A 27,116-nucleotide genomic window follows, 5' to 3' on the forward strand; every position below is an offset into this window, starting at 1 on the left:
CAGTTCCAGATGGGGTAACTTGGTTCTTTACGATTGTGATGAACTGTGTAGTGTGTGACAACTTTTAAGACTTCTCGCCGTGTTGGATCTGTTCATTCAAAAGACACCCCTTGTACTGAAACTGAACGCAGGGCTCTGTGCTGGCCTTCTCTGAGCACTTTTATTTAGAGCTGCTCCCTGGCACCCAGCCCCTCTCCATCTCCCTTTCCTGCTTTATCTTTTCTCCGCTGAAATGCTTGCTTACAAGATTTGCTTAGTTAGCTTGTTTTACGCCCTGCTCTTGACTAGAAGCTCCATAAAGGCAGTTGTACCTGATCTGATTCACCGTTTTATCCCTTGCACGTTGAATAAGGCCTGAATAGCAGGCCACCTCAGGGTTATATTGAGGGAATGATTAAGACATCCGTGTCCTCAGGCGTCCCGCAGTCTCACTGTGTGCCTGACTGGGGGCTCAGTTAACGATGGTTTCCATGGGTTGGACAGTCAGAGAATGGGCAGGTTCGGGCTAGCGGTCACCCTGTGTCACGTGCATGTTCTAAGACGTATTCCTGGTCTCAGATTTGGGGTGGGGCAGGGGGCAGATTGAGGCAGTAAGAAAACAGGGAAGTTGAATGTGAAACCCAGCTGGACGAAGGGAAGACGGGAAGAGGTTATTTGTAGAGGCGCTGAGCTGGGGGTAGTGCCGGCCCTTCTGCTGACTGTCTCTAGAGAGGGTCAGATGGGAGGGTTGAACGGACGAGCCCAGGGGGAGTGATAGTGAGTGACAGGCTGGCTGGTGGGGTGACCCCAGAGGAGCTAGGCCAGAGTGAAGAGTGGCGCTGGAAGGGCCTCATGGACAGAACGGCCTCCCGGTTCCTTGGAGCAGAGGTGAGACCCTGGGCCGTCCCCACGGTGTGGGTCAGCAGAGCAGATGATGGCCATCCAGTTGTGGGTCCGTGTGACACTGTCTCCAGGCTCCAGTCCCTCATCTCAGATGCAGGGGGAGGGGAGGGGGGACCCTGAGCCACGTTCTCTCCAGGCCCAGCTTCCTTGCTGCAGCGGTCTTCTTTCCATCTCATTGGCAACTCGGGGGACAGTACAGATTGCCACCCTGTGGCTCTCGTTATTGCAGACTCCCCTGGCAAACTGGACCACGAGGATGGAATGGGGTCACATTGCTGAACGCCAGGTCCCGTGGCCAGATGAGTCCCTGTGGCTGGCTGACCGTGAGCCCTTATGTACCCTCTCCTCTGGGCCTCAGGCTCTGTGGTTTGGTTCTGTATTGTACATATGGCTGGTTCTTCTCAGTGGCTGCTGGTGGCTTAAAGGCATAAGGTACACGTTTCCATTCTCTCTCCTTCAGACCCAGCACCATTCCTGACCTACACGGCACCTGTGTACGTCATCACCTATGTAATAAAAGGAAAGAAAAGGGCCTTGTGGGTGAATAACTCTCAGGGGAGGGGAAGGGGGCAAAATCCCACCAAGGTGAACCCTCCACTTCTACCATCAGTATTTCTTCAGTAGATGGAGGGTGTTGTAAACCTGACCTGATTGCATTCTTTCTCTCACACAAGTCATTCGAGGTGAAATATTGTAGCCAGTGGTGGAAGCAAGAGTTATTTGCCTTGGAAAGCACAGTCACTGGATCCCAGCTACAGGTACCAGGCACTGGGTCTGTTCTGTGTTATCACTCTCAACATAATACATCCCGTGTCTTCATCATTTGCTGCCAGAATGTGAATATGGGAGGCATTTTAGGTAAGAATCAAGCTTGGACTTCCCTGGTGGCTCAGACAGGAAAGCGTCTGTCTACAGTGCGGGAGACCTGGGTTCGGTCCCTGGGTTGGGACGATCTCCTGGAGAAGGAAACGGCAATCCACTCCAGTACTGTTGCCTGGAAAATCCCATGGACAGAGGAACCTGGTAGGCTACAGTCCATGGAGTCGCAAAGAGTCGGACACGACTGAGCGACTTCACTTTCACTTTCCTTTCACTTTTAGGTAAGAATCAGTGTTCGCTTTGGGAAGTTCAGACCATTATTGAGTTGTCCCCCGCCTCTTGTCTTCATTTCATAATGATTCATATTTCAGTTAATTGACGTGGGGCCAAGCCAGTGTCTTCTCCATCATCCAGAAGAGCCACTTGCAAGAAGTTGCCCATGCCCACAGGTGGCTTCCTCAGCATTTAGCCATGGGCAGGTGAATCAGCCTGGAAGGTGGGCCCAAGCCAGCACACCCCCGCCCTCGCCTCTGTTGTCTTATCTGGAACATTGACCCTCACCCCTGGAAGGGGAGGATTAATTAATGTGAGCTCTAGCAGCACTTGGGAAAAGTGAAGCCCAATACAAATCTGCGTGATGATTATTTCCCTGTTGCCATTTCTAAAGGTTCATCTACAAACTCTCCTATACGAATGCCTTCTGCTCTGCAGTCCACAGAACTCTTTCTGATAAATCCATGAGGAAAGTCAGCTCCCTGGGCCAGGGCTGTCCAGAGCTGATACCCGACTGCCTTCCCAGCGAGGGCGGTCGTGTGTTCAGACTCCAGGGACCCCCTGGAAGTCGCCACGTTTGCTTCTTTGTGGGGCTTTTCCAGCTTTCTGCTTCTTGCCAGCAGTCCAGTTGAGATAAGCTGGTGAGGTCTCCCTTTTCCTGGGTGAGTCCATACGCCTGTGTTGTGCAGTTTTCTGCTGGGATGGTTTCCTGCCGGTCAGGGTTGCACCTCATCCTGGTAACTGAATGTACAGCTTTTAGACCTGCGTCCACGTGCAGTCCTGCGCTGACTCCAGCCGTCCAGTGGAACACCCGTCACAAGTGCCTGCTTTCCCTGTGAATGAAATCGGTGTCCTGTCTACTCTTAATAAATTGTTTCTTTTCACATTTTGTCAAAGCCCAGGAGTGAACATTGTACATGTGGTTATACTTGTAGGAAACTTAGACTTTTCTTCAGAGGAGCACAGATGGATTTATTTACAATTTGGAGAAAAGCTTTGCCGTCTTCAATGATGCTGGGTATTATTGGATCCATTTGATTTTCTGTAAGTTCGCCAATCCTGTTTGCAGAAGTCTCACCTCCAAGACTGAGGGCCCCGTCCTGTTACTGGTGAAGCCGATGTGGGGCCCCATTCTGTAACTGGTGAACAGGAGACTCACAAAGCTTCAGCTGCACGTAAGAAATGATACCAGTCCCTTCCAAGTAAATATGGGAATGGCCTTGGTTTCATCGTCCGATGCTGAGAAAACTGATACCCGGAGAATTTTGTTAGATCTACCAGAATCTTCCAGCCATCCAGCATCTCCCTGACTGAGATGCAGCTGTGTCAGTCCACTAGCAGAGGTGCTCTGTTGAAAGGCAGTCACAGAAGATGGAGGTGTTCTTCATGGCAACCCCAAAGTGGTGTGTTTTCAAAGGGAGCAGCAGTTCCCAGAACTCAAGGCTGGGTGACAGCTGATGCCTCTTCCTAAATGGAGAGGTTAGGTTTAGAGCAGAGGGTCACGGCACTGTTGCAGGACCAGTCTCTGATGCGTTCCCCCAGAGAGTGACATGAGAAAGAACTGATGATGTGCCCCGCGCACCATGTTGCCAGTCCATCAGGGAGAGAATTCTGCTCTTAAATAATACACCACAGCAACAGGAGCAGTGTAGAAGGCTGTTAACATGGCTGAGTCTCACGCTGTCCCGTTGCCCACCGGAAAGCCCCAGGCCCATTGCCAAGCTCTTCCTGCTTGTGCCACACACAGCTCAGCCCTGGGCAGTTTGCTGCAGTCACCACACAAAGCCTGTTTCTTCGTGGGCTATTACCTAAGTATGCTGCTGCTGCTGCTGCTAAGTCCCTTCAGTCGTGTCCAACTCTGTGTGACTCCATAGATGGCAGCCCACCAGGCTCCCCCATCCCTGGGATTCTCTAGGCAAGAATACTGGAGTGGGTTGCCATTTCCTTCTCCAATGCATGAAAGTGAAAAGTCAAATGAAGTCGGTCAGTCGTAAGTATGAGGATATTAAAAAGTGGTCCCTCGGCCCTTTAAAGGAGCAGCCTGTCTGCTGACTGCAAGGATGGGGCTGCAGCTGGGACGCCAAGCAGACCTGGCACAAGTTGAGAGAAAGGATGCTCCGGGGGCAGCCCCAAGCCACCAGCCACTCAGACGCTTGCAGAGTCAGAGAAGCAAAGAGCCATATGGGCACCGTGGTGTCTCTTTGTTTTACACATAAGGAAACTGAGTGGTTACTCGATTACCTTGAGATCTCACCATTAATTTAATGCTGAGCCAAGACAAGAACCCAGGCTGGCCAGTCCATGGCCAACTGACTTAATAACTTCTGGGTGACTCAAGCATTGGTGTCATATTCCTGGCCCCTCATTTCTGTTTACCCAAAACAACTTCCTGATGCAATGTTTTGGTGAATCTCAACTCTTTATTTGTCTTTAAAAAATAAACCACTTAACATTTACATTTAGATCTTGAAGTTCATTAAAGTAAAATTTTGAAATTCGTTTTTTCAGTTGCAGTAACTTCAAGTGTGCAGTAGCCACGTGTAACCCATGGTTACCATATTGGATTGTGTAGGTTCCATTCCCATCACTGCACACAGTTGGCAGCACTGATACAGGAAGTGCCGAGGAACAAAAAAAAGTAAGATGGATATAAAAAAAGTATGGAGTAATAAAACTATTAGTAACTACCAAGGAGATTGGGCTTCGCAGGTGGCTCAGTGGTTTAGAATCTGCCTGCCAAGCAGGAGATGTACATTCCATCCCTGGGTCGGGAAGATCCCCTGGAGAAGAAAATGGCAACCCACTGCAGTATTTTTGCCTGGGAAATCCCATGGACAGAGGAGCTTGGCGGGCAACGTCCATGGGGGTCACAGAAGAGTTGAACGTGACAGTGACTGAACAACCACCACCAAGGAGATTAGCTAATTTTATCCAAAATTTTTCCAAGACAAGGCGTCTTTCTGTGTTGTTTTCAGGTTGGTATATCTTCTGATGGTGACATTTTATTTCCTTTTTTCAACTTTTATAAAATTATTTATAGCCACTTGGGATTTCTCATACCCGTGTTGTAAGTTGGTTATTCTTTCTTCCAGGCAAGAGTACTGGAGTGGGGTGCCATTGCCTTCTCCGTTGTGTAGATAAGGGAGATATAATACAGAAAGTTGCTGTCCAAGGAACAAGATAAAGTATCATTTGTTTGCATTCTCCAAAAAGAAGCCTGCATTCCCTGGGCTTCGTAAAAGCTTGCATCCTGGAGTTAATAACAATAATAAGAATGCATTAAATCAGTTATTATAATGTCTGTAATATTTTGCTACTTAGAGGAACCTCAGAAGATTTTGCATATCCTCTGTTGATCTAGTTCTCTCTACTCGAAAATAGAGTAGGGAAGTAGGTCAGTGCCAGCACTTAAAGCAAAAAAGTAAGCACTATCATTTTTCCCCCCAACATCATCATATTTTCATCTTGGCTCTGAGATCAATATCACCAGTGCCTGCTGGCTTAGTGCTCTCCAGCTCGTGGTCCAATTCCATATGGCATCTGGCCTGGAGGAACCTTCTGTGGCTCTTTGCCAAGAGCAAAAGTAGAATTGAGACCGAGGATAGTATGTAGTTTGTAGGTAGCAGAGATGTATGGGCTTGTGTCTCAGGGCTGCCAGCGGCCACTGAATCCACAGGAAACAACACCCTCAAGAAACCCAGTTCACAGACTATTAAGCAGTAACTGTTGGCCTTTGTTACTGTGTCCGGCCTCTGTGTGCTGTGTTCAGATTCTGCAGACGCCGCCTCTTAGGAGTGTGGCATTGAACAGTCACTGTTCAGATTCTGCAGACACCTCCTCTTAGGAGTGTGGCATTGAACAGCCACTCTACCTCTGTGCCTCTCAGTGGCTTTATTTCCAAATTGAGGATGATAATTTCATCTTTGTGGAGCTGTTGTGGTGCTCTTGTGTCCTGTACCTGGAAAAGTTGTTTGGCAAAGAGTAGGCTGTCAATAAATCTTTGAATTTGAATCTAATTCCTGCCCTGTGCTGGGGGCCGAGGATCACTAGGGAGGGTGGGAAGCGAGCTAGTCTAATTTCTTAAGTCTGAGATCAGATTGCAATAAATAGAAGGTGTTACTGAGAGTCTTAGTGAGAGTTAGGGTATCTGTTCCCATAATTACCCTTCTTTGTAGATCAAACTGATTTCCCTGTGGTCTCTAGCAAGTACCCCGAAAGGTTTAACTGTCACACACATGATTTCTGTCTTCCTTAGAAGTATCAGCACTTATAGCCCCATGAGGACAAAAGAGTCAGTAAGTCTTCTATAGAGATGAATGTCAGCCGGGAAGAAAGTTGTAAGTCCAAAGAAGGAGGAGCTCGTGTGTTAGAACTAAGTTACCCAGGCTCCTGATAACATACCATCGGGATCCAGGGCATGGGATTCAGCAACACAGGGGTCATCAATGGGATAGGACCACTGATGCTTCGATCAGGAAGACGTGTATTTGCTGTGAGTTTGTGTAACAGCTAGATATTGTTGGACGTAGTTAATGGATAGTCATGCTCTTAGCATTTGATGCAGACCTTTGGAACATTTGTTTGCAAAATGAGCAGGTAGTGGGAAGGATTCAGATGTGGAGGAGAGGTGCTCATTCATGGGATCCTTTGGGAGTAGAAAGGGAGGCAGTCTCTGGAGTTGGAGACTCTTTGTATGATTATGGCGAAAGTGTGGGTTGTAACATAGTCTTAATAGACTCTTCAGTTCCATACTTTGCACCCTGATTCTCACACACCAAAAGAGGAAAGATGTGTGTATGTGTGTGTTAGTGCTGCCTTTTATCTGGCAGCTAATTCCAGGGAACCGATAGGTCTTGTTCTTAGCCTTGTCTTCTCATAGATTTTTGCACAAGCTGTTTACTCACAGCCCAAAACAGACCTTATACAATACTTGGCCTCATGATGGTTTAGAAATACTCTGTGCTTTGGAGCCCATTGGGCCTGTGTTCAAATTCTACTTCTACAGTGTATAAACTGGTAATCTTAGAAAAGGAAATTATTTCTTAGATATCTGCATCTGAAAAATTTCTCATAGAAATGGTAAAAGGGTTAGATAATATATGTAAAGCACCTGGCATGGTATCTGGCCTAGAAGGGCTCACTGAAAGATGCCTATTATTATTACTTAGGATATGAGCTGTGTTTGAGTCCACACTAGGAAAAACTTTGGATTGAAAAGTAGACTCGTCGTGGTCATTCATTTCTAGTGCTTCACAAGTGCCCAGAAAAGATTAACTGTGGGAACAGCTGACACCATTAGACACTTTGAACCTGGGGCCACATCCTGTAGTTAGCACATGGCTCAACAGAGGTGAAGTCTGTTTCCATCTTACAGATGAAGAGTCTGAGGCCCAGAGAGGCACAGTTAGGAAATGATGATGCCAGGATTCAAACCTCAAGTGCCAACCCCCGCCTGCATCAGGATACGAGAGGTCTAAAGGCATCTGTGAAGGATGACTGAGGGGCATGAATTTTAAATACACACTTCCCAACATAAAAGCCAAAAGGTGAAGCATAAGCCCCTCTTCATGGTGTTTCTCCCTATGCACCCCAGGGAGTGTGGTTTTTTTTTTTTCTTTTTTTTTTAGAAAGTAGAAATGGGCCCTTGTTTGGAGACCCACGAAAGAACACTTGCTCTAGAATTCTAAGCTGAGGTATAAGGACCAGTGAGTGTGCTGCCACCTGGCCCATCTGTTGTGTTAACTCTGTTCAGAGGGGAGGCAGGAGCCCCATTTTCTGAACTTCCGTTCTCTGTTAGCTGGGACCTGTGGCAACGCCTTCCTCTTTTCATTCTAGCTGATTGTCAACAGCGGTAACCACAGGCCCTTCCTGTCCCAGAAATAAGTCTTGCCACACTCTCAGCTCTCAGCGAGCTGTGAGCACTACATTCTGTTCTGCGTGGGGCTCTGCCACCTCCCCCTTGCCAGAGTCAGCCCTGTGGGGTTAAAAAGTGTTTATTGAATTCCCGGAGGGCAATTTGAAAAGCAGTCGAGGTGCATGGGAAGAAGATAAACGCTCCAGCTCTAATATAAACAAGCGTTACATTACACCTAAATTGTTGAAGGAAGGTTTTGTGCTCAACATTGTATTCAGTAGAACATTTTTTTTTATAACAATAAGGTTGATTAGAGAAAGCTCTGAAAGTGCTTTCAAGTTAGTCTGATTGTTTATCTCAAGGATTAAAGAAAAAAAAATAGAGTGGTAAATTGGGGGATAAGGAGAAATAGAAATTGAAGCCAGGACCTAGTTGAAGAGTATTTACCATCTTTTTCCTCTCTGGATTAAACTGAATTCAGAATTTCTCCTTTCCATAAGTTTTACTGCTGCTGTTTGTTAGCCATCAGTGTCTTTTTTTTCCCCCAAGAGCTCAGGACTAACCTAGTTTTGCAGCAAATTTAAGGTGCTCTGAGGGGTTTTGACTGAAATAAAGAAACCTACTTAAGATCTTTGAAAACCTTCTTACTGTTACCCTAGGCTACCGTGAAGAGACCATTTTCAGTGAAGCCATAGTCCATGTGGCCATTTCTTGACCTTTTTGCCTCCTGGGCTAGAGGCTGGGGTTGGGGGGCAGTCATGAATATGGCTCTGTAGGTTCTGTGTTTGCTGAATTTAAGTGCATTTTATATGTTTTCACAGACTGAGGATTAGCACTGCAAATCAGTGCTGCTCAGGGCATTCAGCCTTGTCACTTGGCAGAGTAGGTGGCTTTAGGGTGCATTGGGGGTTGGGGGGAGATGAAAAGAGTATGTGGCTTTGCTTTATTACTTACTGCAGCTTAAAAGGTGGAGGGAACCAAGCAAATATGAATGCCTTCATCATCCTTTTACCTATCGGTGACTAGAATTGCAGGTTCTAAACAAGCATTCTCTTTCAAATGAGGGTTTTGGAAAACAGCATTAAGGAAGATTGATATGTAAAAGCTTATGGTCTTTGCTCTTTGTATCAGCCCCCAAAATTTATTGAAGCTGGGAGAAGGAAAGGCAGACTTTACTCTTTTCTCTCTCAAACATGTGATTGTTTAGAACTCAAGTGCAACATCTGGATGTCAGATATACAGAGAGCAATTTATGGAGTGTGAAAGATTTGAAATATTCAGTGTCCTTTAGCGGGAACTCAACTTTCTGGGACTGCTTTTCTTTTCCCCCTCCTATCACAAAGCAGGCAATTCTGAGATCGCCTTTGCCTCTCTGAATTAGAGCCTTTGTGCCCGGGTCCCATAAACAATGTGCTTTTTAAACGGGAGCCCCCCTCCCCGCCAGGGCCCTTTTCTCCAGCGTGGGCAGCCAATCGGGTGCACCCAGCCGCATTGCTGGAGCACTTTCTCTTCTGAGCAGCAACAACGTACTAATTTGATGCACACATGGATGCCTCGCGCGCTCTGCAAATTCATCACCAGCATCTTGCATTAGTCATCTGTCGGACTGCCAAGTGTTTCATTTTCTTTTCATGTGACTTTATTATTACCACCTCTCTCCTGTCTTCCTAAAACCTTCCAAAAGGGGTGGAGGGGGCTGGTGGGAAAGGCAGCAGAAATCCAGCCTTGCCTTTCTTTCCACATGAGAGCCAGTGTGAGACTGATAACGCTGCGGATGCGTTGATGGCAGCCTCGCGGAGCGAGACCTGCCCTTAACTTGCAGCTGCCTCCCGAGCCGGGTTTCAAGATGTCCACGCCCCGGGTGACACCCGGTGGGGCGCTGCCCCGGGCTCAGGCGGCGGTGCCGAACAGCAGCCTGCAGTGAGAGCCCGCGCTGCGGCCACCGAGGAGCAACCTAATGGTGCCTGTGCTTTGTTTTAGTTCATCACATTTCCACGACTCATTAGGCACTTTGCCCCGTGCTCCTCTTCCTCCTCCTTCCGCCTCCCCGCCCCCACCCCACCCCCGATTTTTTGTCTTCCTGTCCCTCGCCCTGCAGCCCTAACTCTGGCTCCCGCTTCCCTTTTTGACAGTAACGGCACAGCCAACAAGATGAACGGCGCTTTGGATCACTCAGACCAACCAGACCCAGATGCCATTAAGATGTTTGTCGGACAGATCCCCCGGTCCTGGTCAGAAAAGGAGCTGAAAGAACTTTTTGAGCCTTACGGAGCCGTCTACCAGATCAACGTCCTCCGGGACCGGAGTCAGAACCCTCCCCAGAGTAAAGGTACAGACAGCAGGGCGCTCGCGCGCGGGGTCGGGGGCGCGCAGGCCAGGCCTGCGCGGGGTGGGGTGGGGGTCCTGGTTATTCGCGGGAAGGGAGGAGGGTGAGAAAGACCCGCCCCGCCGCCCCTGTGCCCCATGGCCAACGGGGCTCCTCCCAGCGCCCCTGCCTGCCTCCCGGACAGGTGGACCAGCTGGCCTCGGATGCAGGGAGGGAGGAGCAGGGGGCGGCCGCGCCTCTCTCCAGGCGCGTGATTCCTCCCTGAGGCCACTTTCTAGGCAGCACAGGCTCTTCTGGGCAGAGTGGCTAGCCTCTCAGAGGAATAGTGTTTCTTAGCCTTGCATTTCAGGAGCTCTTTCTACCCCCCCCCCCCCACTTTTCTGTTACTGCCCATGTAATTACAATTGCATTTCACTTTTCCGTAGCCTGTGGGGATCTTGAAGTACCCTAGAAACAGCAATAAGCACTGGCGTAAGGAATAAAGGGTACACTTGTAGGAGGGACATTAATTCTTGGGGTCTAGATGGAGATCATTAAATGAAGTGTGCCTTTGGGGAGAGGGAAGTAGCACCCTAGTGGCCTGAAATAGTTAGCGCACCTTCAGAAATGCTTGTGGTTTACGCCCTGCTAAGATTCACGTGTGCAATCTGTAGGCTGTCATTGCCTCCATTTTAAGATGAGGGTGATGGGGAGGGAGGCACCATTCTTAAAGAGAGGCTGGAAACGTCTGTCCAGGTTGAAGCTTCTGGATAGTGGAGTCACCCATTGTGAGGTCTGCGTAGAAATGAACTTACGGTATCTCCTCTGCTGCTACCATCTGTTCTCTGTCCCATGTTTTAACCTCACTTCGATAATTGTTTCTCTCTTTTGGATCTTTTGGTCTTCCTACCCAGGGCTCCTCCATCACTTTGTGAGTCTCACAGTTGCTGTTTCCCTGCACCTCAGTACTTCTGTCTGGCTTGTTATCTTTTTTCTCTGTTTCCTCTTATAAGAGGTTCTGTAAGCTCAGTGTATGGCTTGTGCACACACTTTCGTTGAACACAGGAACATCAGCCCATTCTCGTCTCTGAGCCTCTTCCTTACTGTCAAGGCAAAGGACTACTAAGTCATTGTTGGAACGCTGACGTTCTGACTCCGAGAAATGTTGGGCCATCTCTCGTTCCCTGTAGTTGCTGAGGTCTGATAGGACGTTTTGGAAATGTTCGAGAAATTTTGAAACCCCTTGTTGTTGCTGTTCAGTCGTTCAGTCATGTCTGACTCTCGTGACCCCGTGGACTACAGCACGCCGCCAGGCTTCCCGTTCATCACCATCTCCCAGAGCTTGCTCAAACTCATGTCCATTGAGTGGATGATGCCATCCAACCATCTTGTATTCTTTTGCCCCCTTCTCCTCCTGCCTTCAGTCTTTCCCAGCATCAGGGTCTTTTCCAATGAGTCAGCTCTTTGCATCAGGTGGCCAAAGTAAAACCCCTGGATCATATCTGTTTTATAAAGGTGAACAGATTAATAACAGATAATCTGAAATGCCTTCAGATTATGTTTATAGGACTCTCCTTTTCTATCTCAAAAACTGTCATGTAACACCAAGAGTGTTTTCAGAAGAATGTATAGAAGAATTTTGTCACCACATACTTGATTGTCCCATAATTTGAAAAATATAAATTAGGTATCTCAAAGTCAAGAGGGTTAAAAATATCACAAATAGGGCATATCCCTAATATTGATCATATTTCTAAACTCTTTACTGACCTATTTCCCAAATGAAGAAGACTAGAATGTGTTTTAATATTTTTACAGCACCCAAAGACAGTATAATGAATGGGCTGAAGCTGAGGTCTTAGCTAAGAAGGGCCCTCCCACCTTCTGGAATAGCCCCCACAGAAAACTAGGCTGTCAGCAGTAAACAGGTGCTTGGGAGTCAGTAACCACAGTTCATCCTTGACTAGGAAAACATGCCTGCAAATTTCAGTTTATTCAGCATTTTTAAAATGACTTCTGACACAATGATCAAAGCTTTATTGCTACAACACCTGGTTACGTGCATTTTAGCTTTTGATTACACGTGTCCTACTTTAGCCAAGAAGACCTTTCTCTAAGTCAAGTAAGTGTCTGTGCCTGGCCTGGTTCTTACACTGTTTGCTCTCTTTTCCCCCATGTTCCTCTGAGCAGTATCTTTACCAGGCTATATTTGTAAGCTTATATTTTAACTTCATTCACTCAATCTTATAACTATTAAAATAGTTTGTATCAGCCCACAGTCTTGGAGAGAAAGGGAGACCTGGCAAGGGGACTTACTTTTTTCAGCCCATGCTGTGTACCAGGCTCTGTGTTAGGAGCTTTGTATGTGTGTGTGTTAGCCTCTCAGTCACGTCTGACTCTTTGTGACCCCATGGACTGTGTAGCCCACCAGGTTTCTCTGTCCATGGAATTCTCCAGGCAAGAATAATGGAGGGCATTGCCATTTCATTCTCCAAGAGCTTTGTATAGTTATCTCATTTAATTCTTACTGGAATCCTGAAAGCAGATGGTCCTAGTCACATTTTACAGATGAGAAAAATGAGGATCACAAAAACCTAAGAGATGTAGCCTAGTTTACCCAGCTAGTAAGCATCAGAGTAGAAATTTCAGCCCAGTTCATCTGTCTTCACAGGCCACCCCATCTTACTTCTCAATGAGATGAGGCTGCATCCAGCCTTGAAAGTGAAAGTGTGTTAGCCTCTCAGTCATGTCCGACTCTTTGCAACCCTATAGACTATAGCCTGCCAGGCTCCTCTGTCCATGGGATTTCCCAGACAAGAATACTGGAGTGGGTTGCCATTCCCTTCTCCAGGGGATATTCCTGACCCAGGGATCAAACCTACGTCTCCTGCTTTGCAGGCAGATTCTTTACTGCTTGAGCCACCAGGGAAGCCCTTGGTCGGCTTTATTTCAGGATTGGGTAAGAGGCCCTTTCTCTAAGGGTTCCCCAAGTGAGAGGCAGGAATTTTGCCCTTCAAGAACAGGGTTGATTTTGCTTCTGTCTTTGTCCTTAGTTTTTGTACTCCTGGGTTGAGATTATACATCACTACAACTCATGGCATCATGGGATAGAAGTCACAGCTGAAATCATTCAGGTCTTACCTTTGCAAATATAGGTCAGTTCCCAGTACTGTGAACTCCAGGTCTCACATCAAATATTGCTTGAAGTACATGGGCTGTCAGCCAAAGCTTGGAAGGGTTTTTGTTATACAGACATCTCTGTTGTAACGGTGTTTGTTGTGATGGGATTTGAGCTGTATAATGACATTCCTCTTGGAGGATTACAGCCCTTAGCCGCTTACGCATAGAGATCAACCATCACCACTTTTCCTTACACAGAGACCCAAGTGTGTCATACGTTACCTTTGTGTTCATAGGTAAAACAATGAGCCCACATTTACACTGGTTCTGACTCTATTAACATAGTAAAATTGTCCTGCTTTCCTGGGGCTGATGTCAGAGCCTCAGAAATTAGAAATTTGGAGGCTTTTCTTTAAACATGGTTTAAATTATCGAAGGCTTTCAGGGTGGCCTTGATTCATTGCATTACTGACATCAGTGGTTCCAAAGAAGGAGACAAAATCAGGCATTTACCTAATACAGGTGAGTTAGGTTTTTCCTCTCATTTTGTATGTGATGTGCTATTTAATCTTGAGGAATAAATACTTTTTTCTATCTTTGAAAATATCCTTTAAGGAAACCTAAACTGTTTCTTCTCTTACATAAGTGTATGTGTTCACTGAGCAGCCTCAGCAACTCTGGGGAACCTGGCTCAGTAAACCATCAGACCTCTGAGGTCTTAGGAAGAGCGTGTTTTGTTGAGCAGTTGGTCGAGTAAAGATAGTGAGGAATACTATATAGTAGTTAAGAGATGGCTTTTGACCTCAACAAACCTCAATTCAGTTTCTAGTTCCATCGCTTACTACCTGCTGGCCTTGAGCACGTTACTTAATCTCAGCTGACAAGGGAGACAGTCCCCAGTGGGTTGCTGAGATGGAGAAATCACATGCTTTGCGCAGAACTGGACTGCGGTAGGAGCTCACTATGGTGCTGGTTGTTATGACAGTTATTAGTATCATCACTGTCCCTGAGATCTAATAGGGACAGTGAGGCAAATAAATACACAGGTCGCTGTGATGTAAGAGAATGAGATAAGAATAAAGAAGAAAGAGATGAGCATATTTGAATTGTAGGGGTTCAGAGGAGGCATGAATAACTTGCAACTAAAGAAATGGGACAAAATGGCATTGAAAAAAACGATAAGATTTGAGTACGTAAAGACATCACCAACTCAATGGACATGAATTTGAGCAAACTCTGGGAGGGAACAAAGGACAAGGAAGCCTGGTATGCTGTAGTCCATGGGGTCACAAAGAGTGGTACACAACTTAATGACTGAATAAACAAATAAAGACAATATTGAACATGCAAGTAGATGGACTGGCCTGATTCTGGTATGGAGAGGAGAACATGCAGGTTGGGTTCTGGGAACTGTGCATTCTCCCAGAGTCCAGAGAAAATGTGAAATATAGAAAATGAAGGAAGAGGGGATGATGAGGAGGCTTAGCAATTAAGGCTAGGGTCAGTTGCTAAGAGCTTATATCTCAGGCTAAAATATTTGCGTTTTATTTCTTAGAGAGCCAAGGGACTGGGAAGGTATTTCAGCAACAGGGAGGGTGGCCAGGACCCTGGTGGCCTGTGTCAGGGAGTCCATGGAGCCTAGACAGGACACTGTCATGGCAATGGAGAGGAAGAAACCAAGTCACCGAGATGTGAGCATGTGGGAGGAAGTGGACTTGAGAACCCTTTTGGGGTGGTAACAGTTGGGAGGTTGTGGCCTACCTGGGGAAGGAGTCAGCAGATGGGAGCTGACAGGGAGCCAGGTGGTCAGTTTAATCTTGATCATATCGAGTCTGAGGTGGCTCAGAAGAGTCGAGCAGAATGTAGGCCCAGGAAAGTGGTCGTATTTGATGATTGGAGGACCTGGGAGCATTTCAGAAGGATGGGGGAGGTTGGGAGAGGGATCATGTAGGTTTCCGTGTGGGGCTATTAGTGGAGACTACCTTTTCTGGGAGTCCGAGAATGAAAGGAAAAAAAGCTTAGATGCAGCACTTTTTTTTTTTTTTTTGGAGCCAAAGTTAAGAAGATAGAATGAAAAAAGTTAGTGCAAGGTAGATGGGGCTCAGGGTCCTGGAAGGGATGCAAGGAGTGGCTGAAGAGCACGTGTCAGCAGGTGGAGAGATGCTTTAGTCGAGACAGTGGGGCTGTTGGGACGAAGTAACACCAGAGTGAATTTTGGTCTAGTGGAGGGAGATGAGACTCAGTACACATGCCCTTGGACTTCTCTAGACATAGTACGTTTCTGAGAAGTCTGGGTGGAATCAAAGACTTAAGAAGAAAAGGTGTGAAATAACTGCCTTGGAAAATCCAGTAGGGAAAGAACAAGGGGATTATTTTTTTTTTTAATTGGAAGTTAATTATTTTCAATATTGTATTGGTTTTGCCATACATCAGCATGAATCCGCCACAAGTATACACGTGTTCCCCATTCTGAACCCCACTCCCGGATTATTGAACTTGGAGGAGAGTACGGTCACCCTCAGGTTGTGTCTGTTTACAGCGAGCCCTGGCCATTGTGGTTCTCTGTCCATCAGCGAGTGAGCCCGAGAAATGCAGCTGGAGGTCAGGAAGGGTACTCGTTGCATCAGGATATTCACTGACATCTCAGGTGGGGAAGCTGGTGAAAACATAGGGTAGCTCTGGTCTGGGAGAAGGAAGAGCTGGGGAGTGGAGGTGGTGAGTGGCATACAGTGCAAGGGGCGGCAGCTTGTGGCAATGGTGTCCAGTGACACCCAACTCAGAACCTGTAAGTGGTACATAAATTTGTGTGCCTTGGACCATCACTCTTGCAGTTTCCATTTTAATCAGAATTACACCCCAGGATCCCAGCACCCTGGAAAAACCTACTCTCTAATGAATGCTAAATTATATTTCTCTGAGCTCCACCAGTTGGGTATTATTATTCTGATTTTACTGGAAGGAACTCTTCAGACTCTGTGCTGAGTGACCAGAATAGTCATTTGATGATTGAGATGGGGAGGCAGAAGCAGGCCCTTGGCCCTGACCAGTGCCGCGCCCATCACAGTTTTACTGTCTCTCTTTGACTTCTCAGCTGAGAGAGAACCAGGAACGGGAAGTGGCCTGCGTTGACTAGTGCTCCGTGGCAGAGGCCTGAAAAACAGAACTTCCTTTTTTCTTGAAATGTGCTCAGGGTTCATGGCGTAACCACCATGCAGCTACAGCCCTTCCAGCGCTGCGAGTCCAGGGTGGGTGGAATAAAAGTCACATTCACCGCTGCTCAGGGAAGGGGGATTACCTTTAAGCTTCAAAAGAGCAGCTTTAGCCCTTTCATCTCCTGGTTGGTCAGGCCGCAGTTGGAGAGGTGCCAGGGCTCGCTTTGGGTGATTTCATCCTTTTCTTTTCCCTCCACTGATCTTAGGTGATAGAACATGAGTTGCTTTTTTCCTTATTTCAGTCTTCAGGAATTCATTCATAAAAATCTACATTCATCCTCCTCTCTTCCCAGTTCAATACGATGGAAAAGTTTTCATGGAGAATGAGGTGTCAAGGAATGAACAGAGGAGGTGAAGAGGAGGAAGAGAAGGGTGGAAAGCACCAAAGCTAATTGTCTTTATTTCAGAATCTGGCAAGACAGCCTGGAGGCTAGAACATTCCTCTGGGCTCAAATGAGAGCAGGCCCTGGAGCCATTTGACTTAAAACTGGTGTTTATTATCGTGGACTAGTCTAGAGAGAACCAGCTTCAATCTCTGTACCTTTGCAGGGAGTGATAATGCCTACCTCCAAGTTGTATATATTCAGTGGGAGGACAAAGCGGTGGGATGCTGCTGGTAGACTCCAGAGGGAGTTGATCATCTTTTAACCTTCCAAGTCTTCTTCAAAGTGTGCAAGGCTTGTGAAGAGCGCCTTCAACCTTGTTATTTGAGGCAGAATATTGAGGGGCTGGAGTGGGAGCAGAAAGGCTCATTTTCATGTTCCTTGCCTTTGCTTTCTTTCCCAAAGATGCTCTGGAACTTCCCTTGAGTAGTAAAAACGTCCTTGGAGCCAGTTTATTTCAACGCTTTCCTCTCAAAATCGGTAATTGAGAAAGAATTCAGAATGCAGGAAGATGAACCAGTTTTACATTTTTAATGGACACAGGGATAGGATTTCTGCCCTGAATTTCTTTCAAATGAGGGTGGCAGGCTGCCCTAGATTGTCTGGGACAGTCCCAGTTGTGTTAGTGCTGCCTCAGTGGCCCACAGGAAGGGTGCTTTCACTCTAAATTAACTTTATGTTAACAGAAATTGCTGTGTAGCGTATCATGACGTCCTTTCATTGTTGTCTGACCGAGGTCCTGCAGGATAAATATGAGATGCAGTCAGAGGCTTTATATTCAAGCCTGCAGGAAGTTTTATCACGTCCTTGGGAGAGGTAGATTCATCAGATTTAGCATATGGTTATATTTTTTAAAAAATTAACAATTCAATCTTTTCAAATAGGAAGTCTTAAATTATTATAGCTTATGTAGACCACACCCAAGGAACTGATTGAGATAAATGAGAGAGAAATGTTACGTAAGCCTTGATGAAATCATAGTGAGAAGGAATCCTTTTAAATACCCCTATTACTCCATGCCCAGAGATTGGGCTATACTTGTCTACCTCAGCCTGAATTTCCATTATTTATATCAGAAGGGCAGCGTCTACCCCGGCAGATAATAATCTGTCCTGGGTACATTTTGATCCTTATATCTCTGGAGGGAAAAGAGAGGAAGAAGGGGCAGGAGAGAGATCCAGAGGACACACAGAGACCGGGCCAGGATCAGAGAAGAAATGAAATTAACCGAAGGCTGCGTCTCACCATTTTGTTTTCTTCCCCTCTGTCTGGTACATGAGCTGCTCCCCAGTCATTTTGTCCTCTATAGATTTGTATTTCTGGAATTAAAGTGTCAAAAGAATAAAGAAAACAGACTCTAAACGAAAGGAGAATGGGCCCTTGGGGTAGAAATTTGCCATAAACTGTAAACCTAGGGCTTCCTGGCTTCTGTTTGAATCCCTCCAACACATGTTTGAGGCTGACTGAAAAAGCCAAGTTTAGGAGGTCTCGCAACTCACAGTTCCCACGGATGCATTGATAGTTTTCCTGCCTGGAAGTCTGACTTGCCTTTGTATTTGCACCCAAGGAGATTTCTCCACATCAGAGATTCTCCACCATCTGTTGCGCAGTTGTACCACCCTGGGTCACCATGCTGTGGGTTATTATGAAACCAGTCCTTGGAAATGGGAAGTCCAGCGTCCTGGCCAGAAGGAGAAGTGCTCTCCCTGGGTGATGCTGCTGGCTGCTCTGCACGGCGCAGGCCTTGCCTGGGAATGGCCTTTGCATGACCTTGGCTCCTCTCTCTCTCACTCCAAGGACCCCAGATAGTCAGGTCATCGGGTGGAAAGGTTGACTTTCCTCCTCCTCCCATCTTGGCTTCTAATTAAAATTTCCAGTCAGCCATGGTTATGTCCTATTTTAGAGGTGTTTAGAAATGCTAGCACTAAAAATATAAATAAAATCATTACATACTTTATGAAGCATTAGCTCTATAGATAATATATTATCTTTAGTCATCCCAACCATGATAAAAATATACCATGTTGTTAGCAAAATTAGCTTCCCCCCGCCCGTTTTTTAACCTTGTGTTTGTAGATTTTCTTAAAAGACTGAATTTTCACTCTTGGACCTGTGATACCAAATGCTACCATAATTTAGGCATGAGATTCTTATTCCTTGTCCAGTTTCACTGATCCTGAGACAGTCCATTTTCACGTTTTGTTATCTGATATTGGCTAGTCCAAACCTCTTGCTAGAACAATCCTCCTTCCCATTGGACATAAGTGATTATGTCCAGGATTACCCATCATGAATAAATGCAATCGTTGTGACCTCCAAAACCAACAGAAACCAAACAAGGATGAAAATAGAGTTGGTCAAATGGGGAAAAGTAGAATGCTAAAATAATGAGTTACCAAATGATTGATACGGGTTTTTTTATAGGCTCTGGTAGCAGAAATGATAGATGACAGTGTTGGTCAAAAGAATTGAGTATGTTCTGACCCATCCTCTGAAATGCAGGGAAAAATCATTTAGAAATTAGGTATCTCACTAGAGAAATGTGCAATGAACTAGACCAGTTAAATATAGTAAAGAATCAGGGACTTCAAATGTCCAAAGATATTTTCAAATCTGCTTTGATGAGTACGTGTGCTAGAGAAAGGAGCACAGGAAAAAAGCCATGTGTGGAATGATGTATTATGATCTCACAAGCCCGTTTTTCACTGAGTCACGTAGACAAACAGCAAGCAAAGAAGTAGGTTTGCTCTAAATGTAAAAGCGAGTTATTTGGCTGAAGAGGGACAGGTTATAATGGTAGGAAAAAAAAAAAATCTAGTGGTTCCAGGAGAATGGGGATGGCAATCTAAACACCACAGGAATTGATATTAGAATCAATACTTTTTCACTTTCTGTGTAAATGACTGAGAAAGATGTCCCCAATATAGTATCCATGTTCTTTCATTAGTTCAAATTGGAGAAACCCAACTGGAGAAGTATACCTGGGGCAGTGATCAGTTGGAAGAATAAAGGAATATTATTTTCTCATTTCTATTAGAGAATCATGAATTGGAATTAGAGAAGTGAGTCAAGAGATTGAAAGAGAATATCCACCCATCACACTCTTTAAGTGACCCAAAATCTGAGTCATTGTAAAATGTTTTGGGGTGTATTAGATGTTTGTAGAACAAGTTCAGAACCTACATGTGAGTGGAGACCTGTCTCTTCAAAACTGTCTTCAGGGTCCTCTGTGCTGTTTGTGGCCTCTTGCCAGCCAGTTCTTGTTGCCTTCTTTTCAGTTTTAGGTGAAAAAAAGTACCTCCCAAACTCCCTGTGGTTTAATGGAAACCACATCATGGTTGTATAGAGTGATAGATCAGTGGAGAGGGGAAGAGGCATAAAGAAGGCTTCTGATGAGTGAATGGTCCAAAATGGTTCCCCAAAGGCTAAATGTTCCAAAGGAAGATGCCAGACGCCCAGTGTTAAGGAACAAGTAACTCACCCCTTTGCACAGAGCTTTTTGCTCGTATATAGGCCATGGTGCCTCATAGGAGGAGCTGTTATTGAAGTTCCATCAAGGAGATGAACACACTTCAGAGGCTAAGCAGCACAAATCACAAAGGTCCAGGAAGGTGCTCCCGTCTGGAGAGGTCCCAAGGGTCAACTTAAAAGGCCCGAGAGCATGGAGTCATGAGGATGAAAAGAGAGAAAGGCTGCAGCCAAACGTAAAAAGATAGACTGTGCTCTCCAAAATAAAAAGAGAATGTGGTTGAAGTTTGGGAGATGCTAAGGTACAGAGTGAGGCTATGTATAGATAAGCTCTTTCAATTAGCACTGAACCCCAGGATTCTGGGGCTTAGCCTTAAAATGTTGGTGCAGCAGGCCAGGTGTAGAGTTGGAGCAAACTTTTACACAGAAGAGGTGGTGAACTTAGAGAAAAGGATGAACGTTAGGGCGAGGATGGGGACAGCTGCTTCCAGCACCCCCCAGGAGTAGTCCTCAGATCGGTGCCCCCGCCCCGGGACCTTGTGCCTCCCTCTTTTGTAAGAAGGATCTGGAGCTTAGGGTAACCTTGAAAGCCCCAGGTCCCATTTAGTGTGGAATTTTAATGTCCAACAGAAAAGATAAAAAATGTGGCCCAGGAAACTAGCCACGCGTTTACCCACGGACCCGTCACACGGCAATAAATGTCCATCAGTACCTACTGTGTGTGGACTTCCCAGGTGGCTCAGCAATGCAGAAGCCACAGGAGATGCAAGTTTGATCCCTGGGTCGGGAAGATCTGCTGGAGGAGGGCATAGCAACCCCGTCCACTATTCTTGCCTGGAAAATCCCGTGGACAGAGGGGCCTGGCAGACTACAGTCCACGGGATCGCAGAGTCAGACACACGCCTACTGTGTGCCAGGCATTGTACTTAACTGCTGTAACGTAGAGATGAACAGGCCGTGTTCTTGGCCCCACCAGGAGAGAAAGCATTGACTGGCAATAAAGGGAGGACTACCTGAGTCCTTTAGAAACATGCAGGCAGCTTGGGGTCATCACCGACCACTTGGGGTGTGTGTGTGTTGACTCTTTCAGAGCAGACGCTCAGGAGGCCTCGTGAACCGAGCACCCTGTGCCGTGTGTTCAACAGTGGTGGAGCGGGGGTTGGGGGACCCCGAGGTTATACGATGGTGGGAGTCTGAGGTTTTTTCTTTTCAGCCACGCACCCACCCCCCACCCCACCCCCCGCCCAGTACGCCCTAGCCCCTTTTTCCTCAGCCTTATTTTTCCTTCTTTCTCCTCCCTGTAGGGGGTTGAGGACGAGATCAGCCTAAGTGTTACTCCGTCAGCTTTGCTGAGGGTTCTCCGTTCCATCCAAGGGCACACAGTTTGCAGCCCCCTGTTGGCATGACTGAGGCTATGGTCCTTACTGTCCCACTCAGCGTCACCCTGTTTGGTGCCAGGTCCTGAAGACAGGGCTGGCCCCTACCTGGTGGAGCTGCATCCAGTTGACAGGGGAGGTATGCGTGTATATGTGTCCCGTGTACAACACACATACACACAAACCCCTACGTTTTGAACTTTCTGGTAACCGAAATTTACCTCTTTGAACACTGTTTCTTCCACTGTATGCATTATTGCATGCATGTTAGACTTCCGAGAAGCAAATTATTCATAAAATATTGGCTGTAAATTGCCTGGTACAGTGCCTGGTGTAGGGTGGGGACTGAGGGAAGGATGTGGGCTCTGCAGAGTAGGTGTGGGAGAAGAAGACAGATGAGAAAAAACACTAGTGGGTTCTTACCCATGTGGAGGATCATATACAATCCACATGTATGGGAAGGGCTTTTATAAACCTAATGATTCTTTCTCAACAAGTGTGCTAGAAAATACTATACGCAATTTAAATCTGCATTGTATAGGAAAGGAGAAGGATGTGGTAGCGTGAGACAGGGATGGGGTAGTCAGTAAAGACCAGTGAACTCTGGAGAAAGGGGGTAAAATTCAGTAAAACAAGTATTTGCAACTCAAGAGATTTTTAGAGGATCTCCTATAGATTCCAAACCTAAGTAGTTGTTCAGAATTCTGGATCCTAACACACCCGGTCTGGAGGGCAACAGACTCTTTCAGAATAGTTCTTCAGAATAATTCTTTCTGATTATTTTTGCTCCGGTCCTGATTCCTGTGGACATTCTGTAATGACTGCAGGCCTCACGTCATAATTGCTCACTGGACCGTGTTTAATATTGTACTGGGCTTTCCGTTTGAGGCCTTTCAGGGTTTTTTTTTTTGTCTCTGGCGCTCAGTCGTTTCTGTACAATCAGCTCAGAGCTGACATTGCAGCTAAACTACCATCCCATACGATGTTACTTTTGAGTTATTTTCGAACGTTTGTCCCAGTGCCTTCATCCTCTTGTATGCAGACTATCTCGTTACCAGCTGCACTCAGTTTTGAAGATGGTTGATTGGCATTAAAGGCGCGTTTTGGGACCATGAGTGGAGTTTCCTGATTTTCATGGCAGGGATCCCTAGGCTTACTAGACTAACCATCCTCAAGAAGATATTTCACACAGAAGCTAGTTCTTAACCCACTGCTACACCCTACCCAGCATCACTGCTGCTTTCAGAAGCCTATGCAGGGTAGCTCATTTTGGATGCGACCCTTAATTACCATTAATGTAATTATTGGAAGAGTCACCGCTTTGAGAAGGAGATAAGCATGTTGACTAACGTGCGCTTTCACGTACATTAACATTTCTCCCTACAAAACGTATACTCTTGAGGCATCCCTTCGGTGGGACCTACATTGTGTTGAGTCAAGAAGTAATGTAGTCATGGATCCCAATTCTGAACAGGTTTTCCTAGCACATTATAGAGTTCCTGCAACCTCATCCAGGATTCTTTTTTGTACGTTCTCTGATGCTGCTTAAAGATTCTCCATGGTCAAGTTGGTTGGTGTTTGTTGAGTTGGGTGTTTGGTTTTTGTCTGTTTATGTGTATGAATTTTAGATTTTGAAAAGAATTCCAGGTTGTTAAAAGGAGGATGTAAGCAAAACTGTTTGCATGAGTTATAAAAAAACATTGCTTAATTTATTCACTGCTGCTGTGCCGGGTGGAGGGCCCTTCCCTTATGCTGGCGGGAGGGCCACTTCCCTTAGGCTGGGAGGGCGTAGGCTGACTTTTTCACTCCCTAGATGGAATCAGGTTGCTCACTGGCAGAGCAGCAAGCTGGGCTTTCATCACGTTAATGCTCCAAGATGCCCATGAGTTGTCCAGTAGACGGCACTCCCTCTGTCTTTAGCATCAGCCGTAACTTGTTCCTTTGGGGTGAGAATGCTAGTCAACCCCAGAAAGGTTGAGAGAGGACCGTTCTCAGCAGCCTCTGCCTCACACGTGGTCCCTATTCATAGCATAAGGGAGGCTGATGAGAGAGTGTGGCGAGCATTGCGTCTCCACCAACATCCCCACCCCACCCCCGATTGAAGTCATCGTGTCTGGGGCTGATCTCAGAAAATAGCCACTGGGTGGTTGCATAAGGCAAAGCCCAGTGGGGTAAATGAGACACACCAGAGGAGCGGGCCGAGGTGTTCTGTAAAGGCACAGACATGCCTCTAGTGTCACTGCCCTCCTCCCTCTCCCCCCTCCAGGCTCCCTTCCACCTCACCCCTGAAGCAGCCTGGTTCTGCAGAACAAGTGGATGCAATTCCCATGCCCCGCCCACTCTCCTCTTGGCCGAGCAGGCTGCTGAGCGTGATGCTCTCTTTGTGGAGGGGCCACCTGCCTAATGGGAGCTGGATTGTGACCACCCATTCATTGGACAGAGGCCGCCACACAGCTGCCAGATGGTGATGGCCCCTAGCTGTTTTGCGAGTCCAGTGGGGGCCGTGTTCCCCTCTGGAGGTAGACAAGGGGTGGGTCCTTCTACCCAGCCCACGTGCTTGCAAAAGGCCAGGCTTCCAAGAGCCAAGGCTCCACTCTGATCTCCTTGAAGGTGGAAAAAAACTTAAAAGGTATATTGTTCAGTCACCAAGTCATGTCTGACTCTTTGTGACCCCGCGGACTGCAGCATGCCTGGCTTCCCTGTTCTTCACTATCTCCCAGACTTCGCTCAAACTCATGTCCATTGAGTCAGTGATGCCATCCAGCCATCTCATCCTGTGTTGCCCCCTTCTCCTCTTGCCTGCAGTCTTTCCCAGCATCAGGGTCTTTTCCAGTGAGTACGAAAAGGTAATGAATAAATTAAAGACACTTTTTTTTTTTAATCGGGTCTCTGGGTTTTCCTCTCTTCCTAATTGTTGTCTAATCTGTACCTCGGAGCACAGTGTTGAAGTGGGGTGTGTCAGGCTTTTACATCACAGATAAAACCCCCAGGCAAATAAAACTTGCAGTTCAAGAGGCAGGAGAGAGTCTCTGGCCACTGGCAGAGACTGACTGTGGAGCCTGGGCTCATCAGTAGTCGGAAGGCCTGCCCGTGGCTTCAGGATGCCCCACCGGGACTGCTCCACGGGTCAGAGGGGGGCCTGCCTCTCCCCGGCTTTCTCTCCCCCTGCATTAGCTGAATAGCCGCGCGAGCACTCACACAACTATTGGCCAGACGGCCCTAGCAACACGAAATGCTGTGTTGACACATAGCCCATCACATGTTTGCGATGAAAACGCTGTATTTTTAGAACACTTCAAAGTGAGGAAACCGTTAAAGCCCTATCACATCCTCCCTTGCCCTCCGGCCGCTTCCTCTGTGCCCCCCAGGAACATCGCCCCCATCTTCTGGAAGAGGAGCCGGAGACAAAGATTAAGTGATATTTTGAGCAAAGCTGATAATGCCAGGGGGAGATTGCTGATCTCGTCTTAAAAATCCAACGCACGCTCCGAGGTGGTTTTTCTAAGGCTCCCACTCCTTTTTACCTACACCGTGTGGGCTCCATATGACCTTGAATCTAAGCCTGGATATTGCATGTGGAGTTCAAACGACGACTCAGTCTCCCATTTTCTCCCGTGGCATTCATTCAAATAATAACAGGCACATAACACTGTCTTGTAAAAATCAAAGCTCCAGGCACACTTTGAAAATCTTTCAGAATTTCTAACACTTATTTTCATAAGCGTCGTTCATGCAACTTGCTGAAGATGGCTTGTTAGCCGACTGTATCTTTTGTGTCTCTGGAATTCCTGTGCCTAGCGCAGGGCCTGGCATGGACCAGGGGATCAGGATTAGTGGCTAAAGTAACTACTACCTCTCTTGGGCTCAACACTGACGTACCCTTTTTTTTTTTTTTTTTTTACAGAATTTTTGCTGGTAAGCAGGGAGGTTTTCATTCATTCTTGGAACATTGCAGTGTATAGTGAATCCCCTACATACCAACCTTCAGGTTCACTTTCGAAAATGTGAACATGTGTTCCATCAGCGTCAGTTGATGTGTGAGTGAAATTGCAGCTTGCCCTCCGTCTCCTGTTGCTGACGATCCTGCAGCTCCACCATCTCCCACCTCCTCTCCCTCCTCGTGTCAGTAACTCTTCTTGCCTGTTCACTCGATGCCAGCCCCTGTGTGCCAGCTGTTGTGCTGGACTACTTCTCAAGGTTCTGTACTGTAAGATTGAAAATGTTTTCTTTATTTTTTGTTTTTCTATGTGTTATTTGTGTGAGAAGTATAAACTTACTACAGTACAGTATTATACAGTCAGTTGTGTTAGTTGGGTACCTAGGCCAGCTTTGTTGGACTTGCCAACATGCTCTCAGAATGGAGCTTTTCCGTATGTAGGGGGCTTACCGTACTAGAGTTACAAAGACAAAAGACGTGGCCCGTGTCTGCAGGACAGAGGGGTGGGAGCGCAAAGGACGTGTGTGTGTGGAGTGGAGAGACAGTCTATGAAATTTTTCCCTTAGAAGCTCCCTGACCCAATAAAATTTCAGAAAAACAGCAATGTGCACATAGCGGGAGGGACTTCTTAGTTGTCCAACTTGTATCCATTTTGTAGGTTCTCAGAACCAAGCCTTCAGCTGGGAAAGCTTATCAGATGTTGGGAAGAGCTGAGCCCACCATCAGCCCTCAGCACTGTTCCAAAACGAATTTCCACTCTGTCCCTGTTAAGTGTTCATCACTCAGTCACATCCAAGTGTTTGTGACCCCATGGACTGTAGCCCACCAGGTTCCTCTGACCATGGGATTCTCCAGGCAAGAACATTGGAGTAGGTTGCCATTCCCTTCTCCAGGGGATCTTCCTGACCCAGGGATCAAATTCCTGCATTGCAGGCAGATACTTTATCATCTTAGCCACCAGGGAAGTCCCCCACTCTGCCCTTACTCATCCCCAAGTTAGTATCTATCCACACCCACAAATCCACAGGACTCAAGTGTCTCTTACATGAGACCATGTTTAGTCCATTTTTTGGTGCTCAGTTATTTGGGGCCAGAAGGAAAGATAAGTACATCAAGTAACTGAAAGCATTTAATAAATTGTCAAACTCCACACAAATGGGAGGTGTGATGCATAGGTGTGTGTATTACGTGTCCTTTTCCTGGTTTAGGCTGATCACCATGGCATGTTTGGCTCTTGTGTACTCTTTACCTGCAAAATAAAATGCCAGCTTGCAGTCAGACGCTCTGGGATTGGATGGTGGTAGAACAGAAAGACAGTGAGGTGCAGGGCTGAAGAAGAACAGGCCTTCACCAGTAAGTGCCTTCATTGTGACCGCCCCCCCCCCCCCACACACACACACCGTTTCTGTGTGTGTTGCCTGATGGCTCCGTGCCTCAGTTTCCTCATCTGCAAGATGCATAGGGCTGTTACAGAGATGCAGTGAGAT

The 27,116-nt window shown here is 46.7% G+C and overlaps 1 protein-coding gene across 9 annotated transcripts in view; it reads left to right on the plus strand.

Moving 5' to 3' along the window:
* Positions 1-27,116, plus strand: part of CELF2 (CUGBP Elav-like family member 2) — a 309,038-nt gene that overhangs the window by 142,202 nt on the left and 139,720 nt on the right. For 5 of the 9 annotated variants that reach the window (XM_068987614.1, XM_068987615.1, XM_068987616.1 and 2 more), the window contains exon 2: positions 9,961-10,157. In XM_068987614.1, the coding sequence (XP_068843715.1) occupies positions 9,961-10,157 (197 nt within the window). Of the gene's footprint in view, positions 1-9,960; positions 10,158-27,116 lie in introns of those variants that run through there. The other 4 variants (XM_068987621.1, XM_068987619.1, XM_068987620.1 and 1 more) reach the window with 2 other exon arrangements.

Source organism: Capricornis sumatraensis, chromosome 15 (genome assembly GCF_032405125.1).
Source record: "Capricornis sumatraensis isolate serow.1 chromosome 15, serow.2, whole genome shotgun sequence".
NCBI classification, from domain to species: domain Eukaryota; kingdom Metazoa; phylum Chordata; class Mammalia; order Artiodactyla; family Bovidae; genus Capricornis; species Capricornis sumatraensis.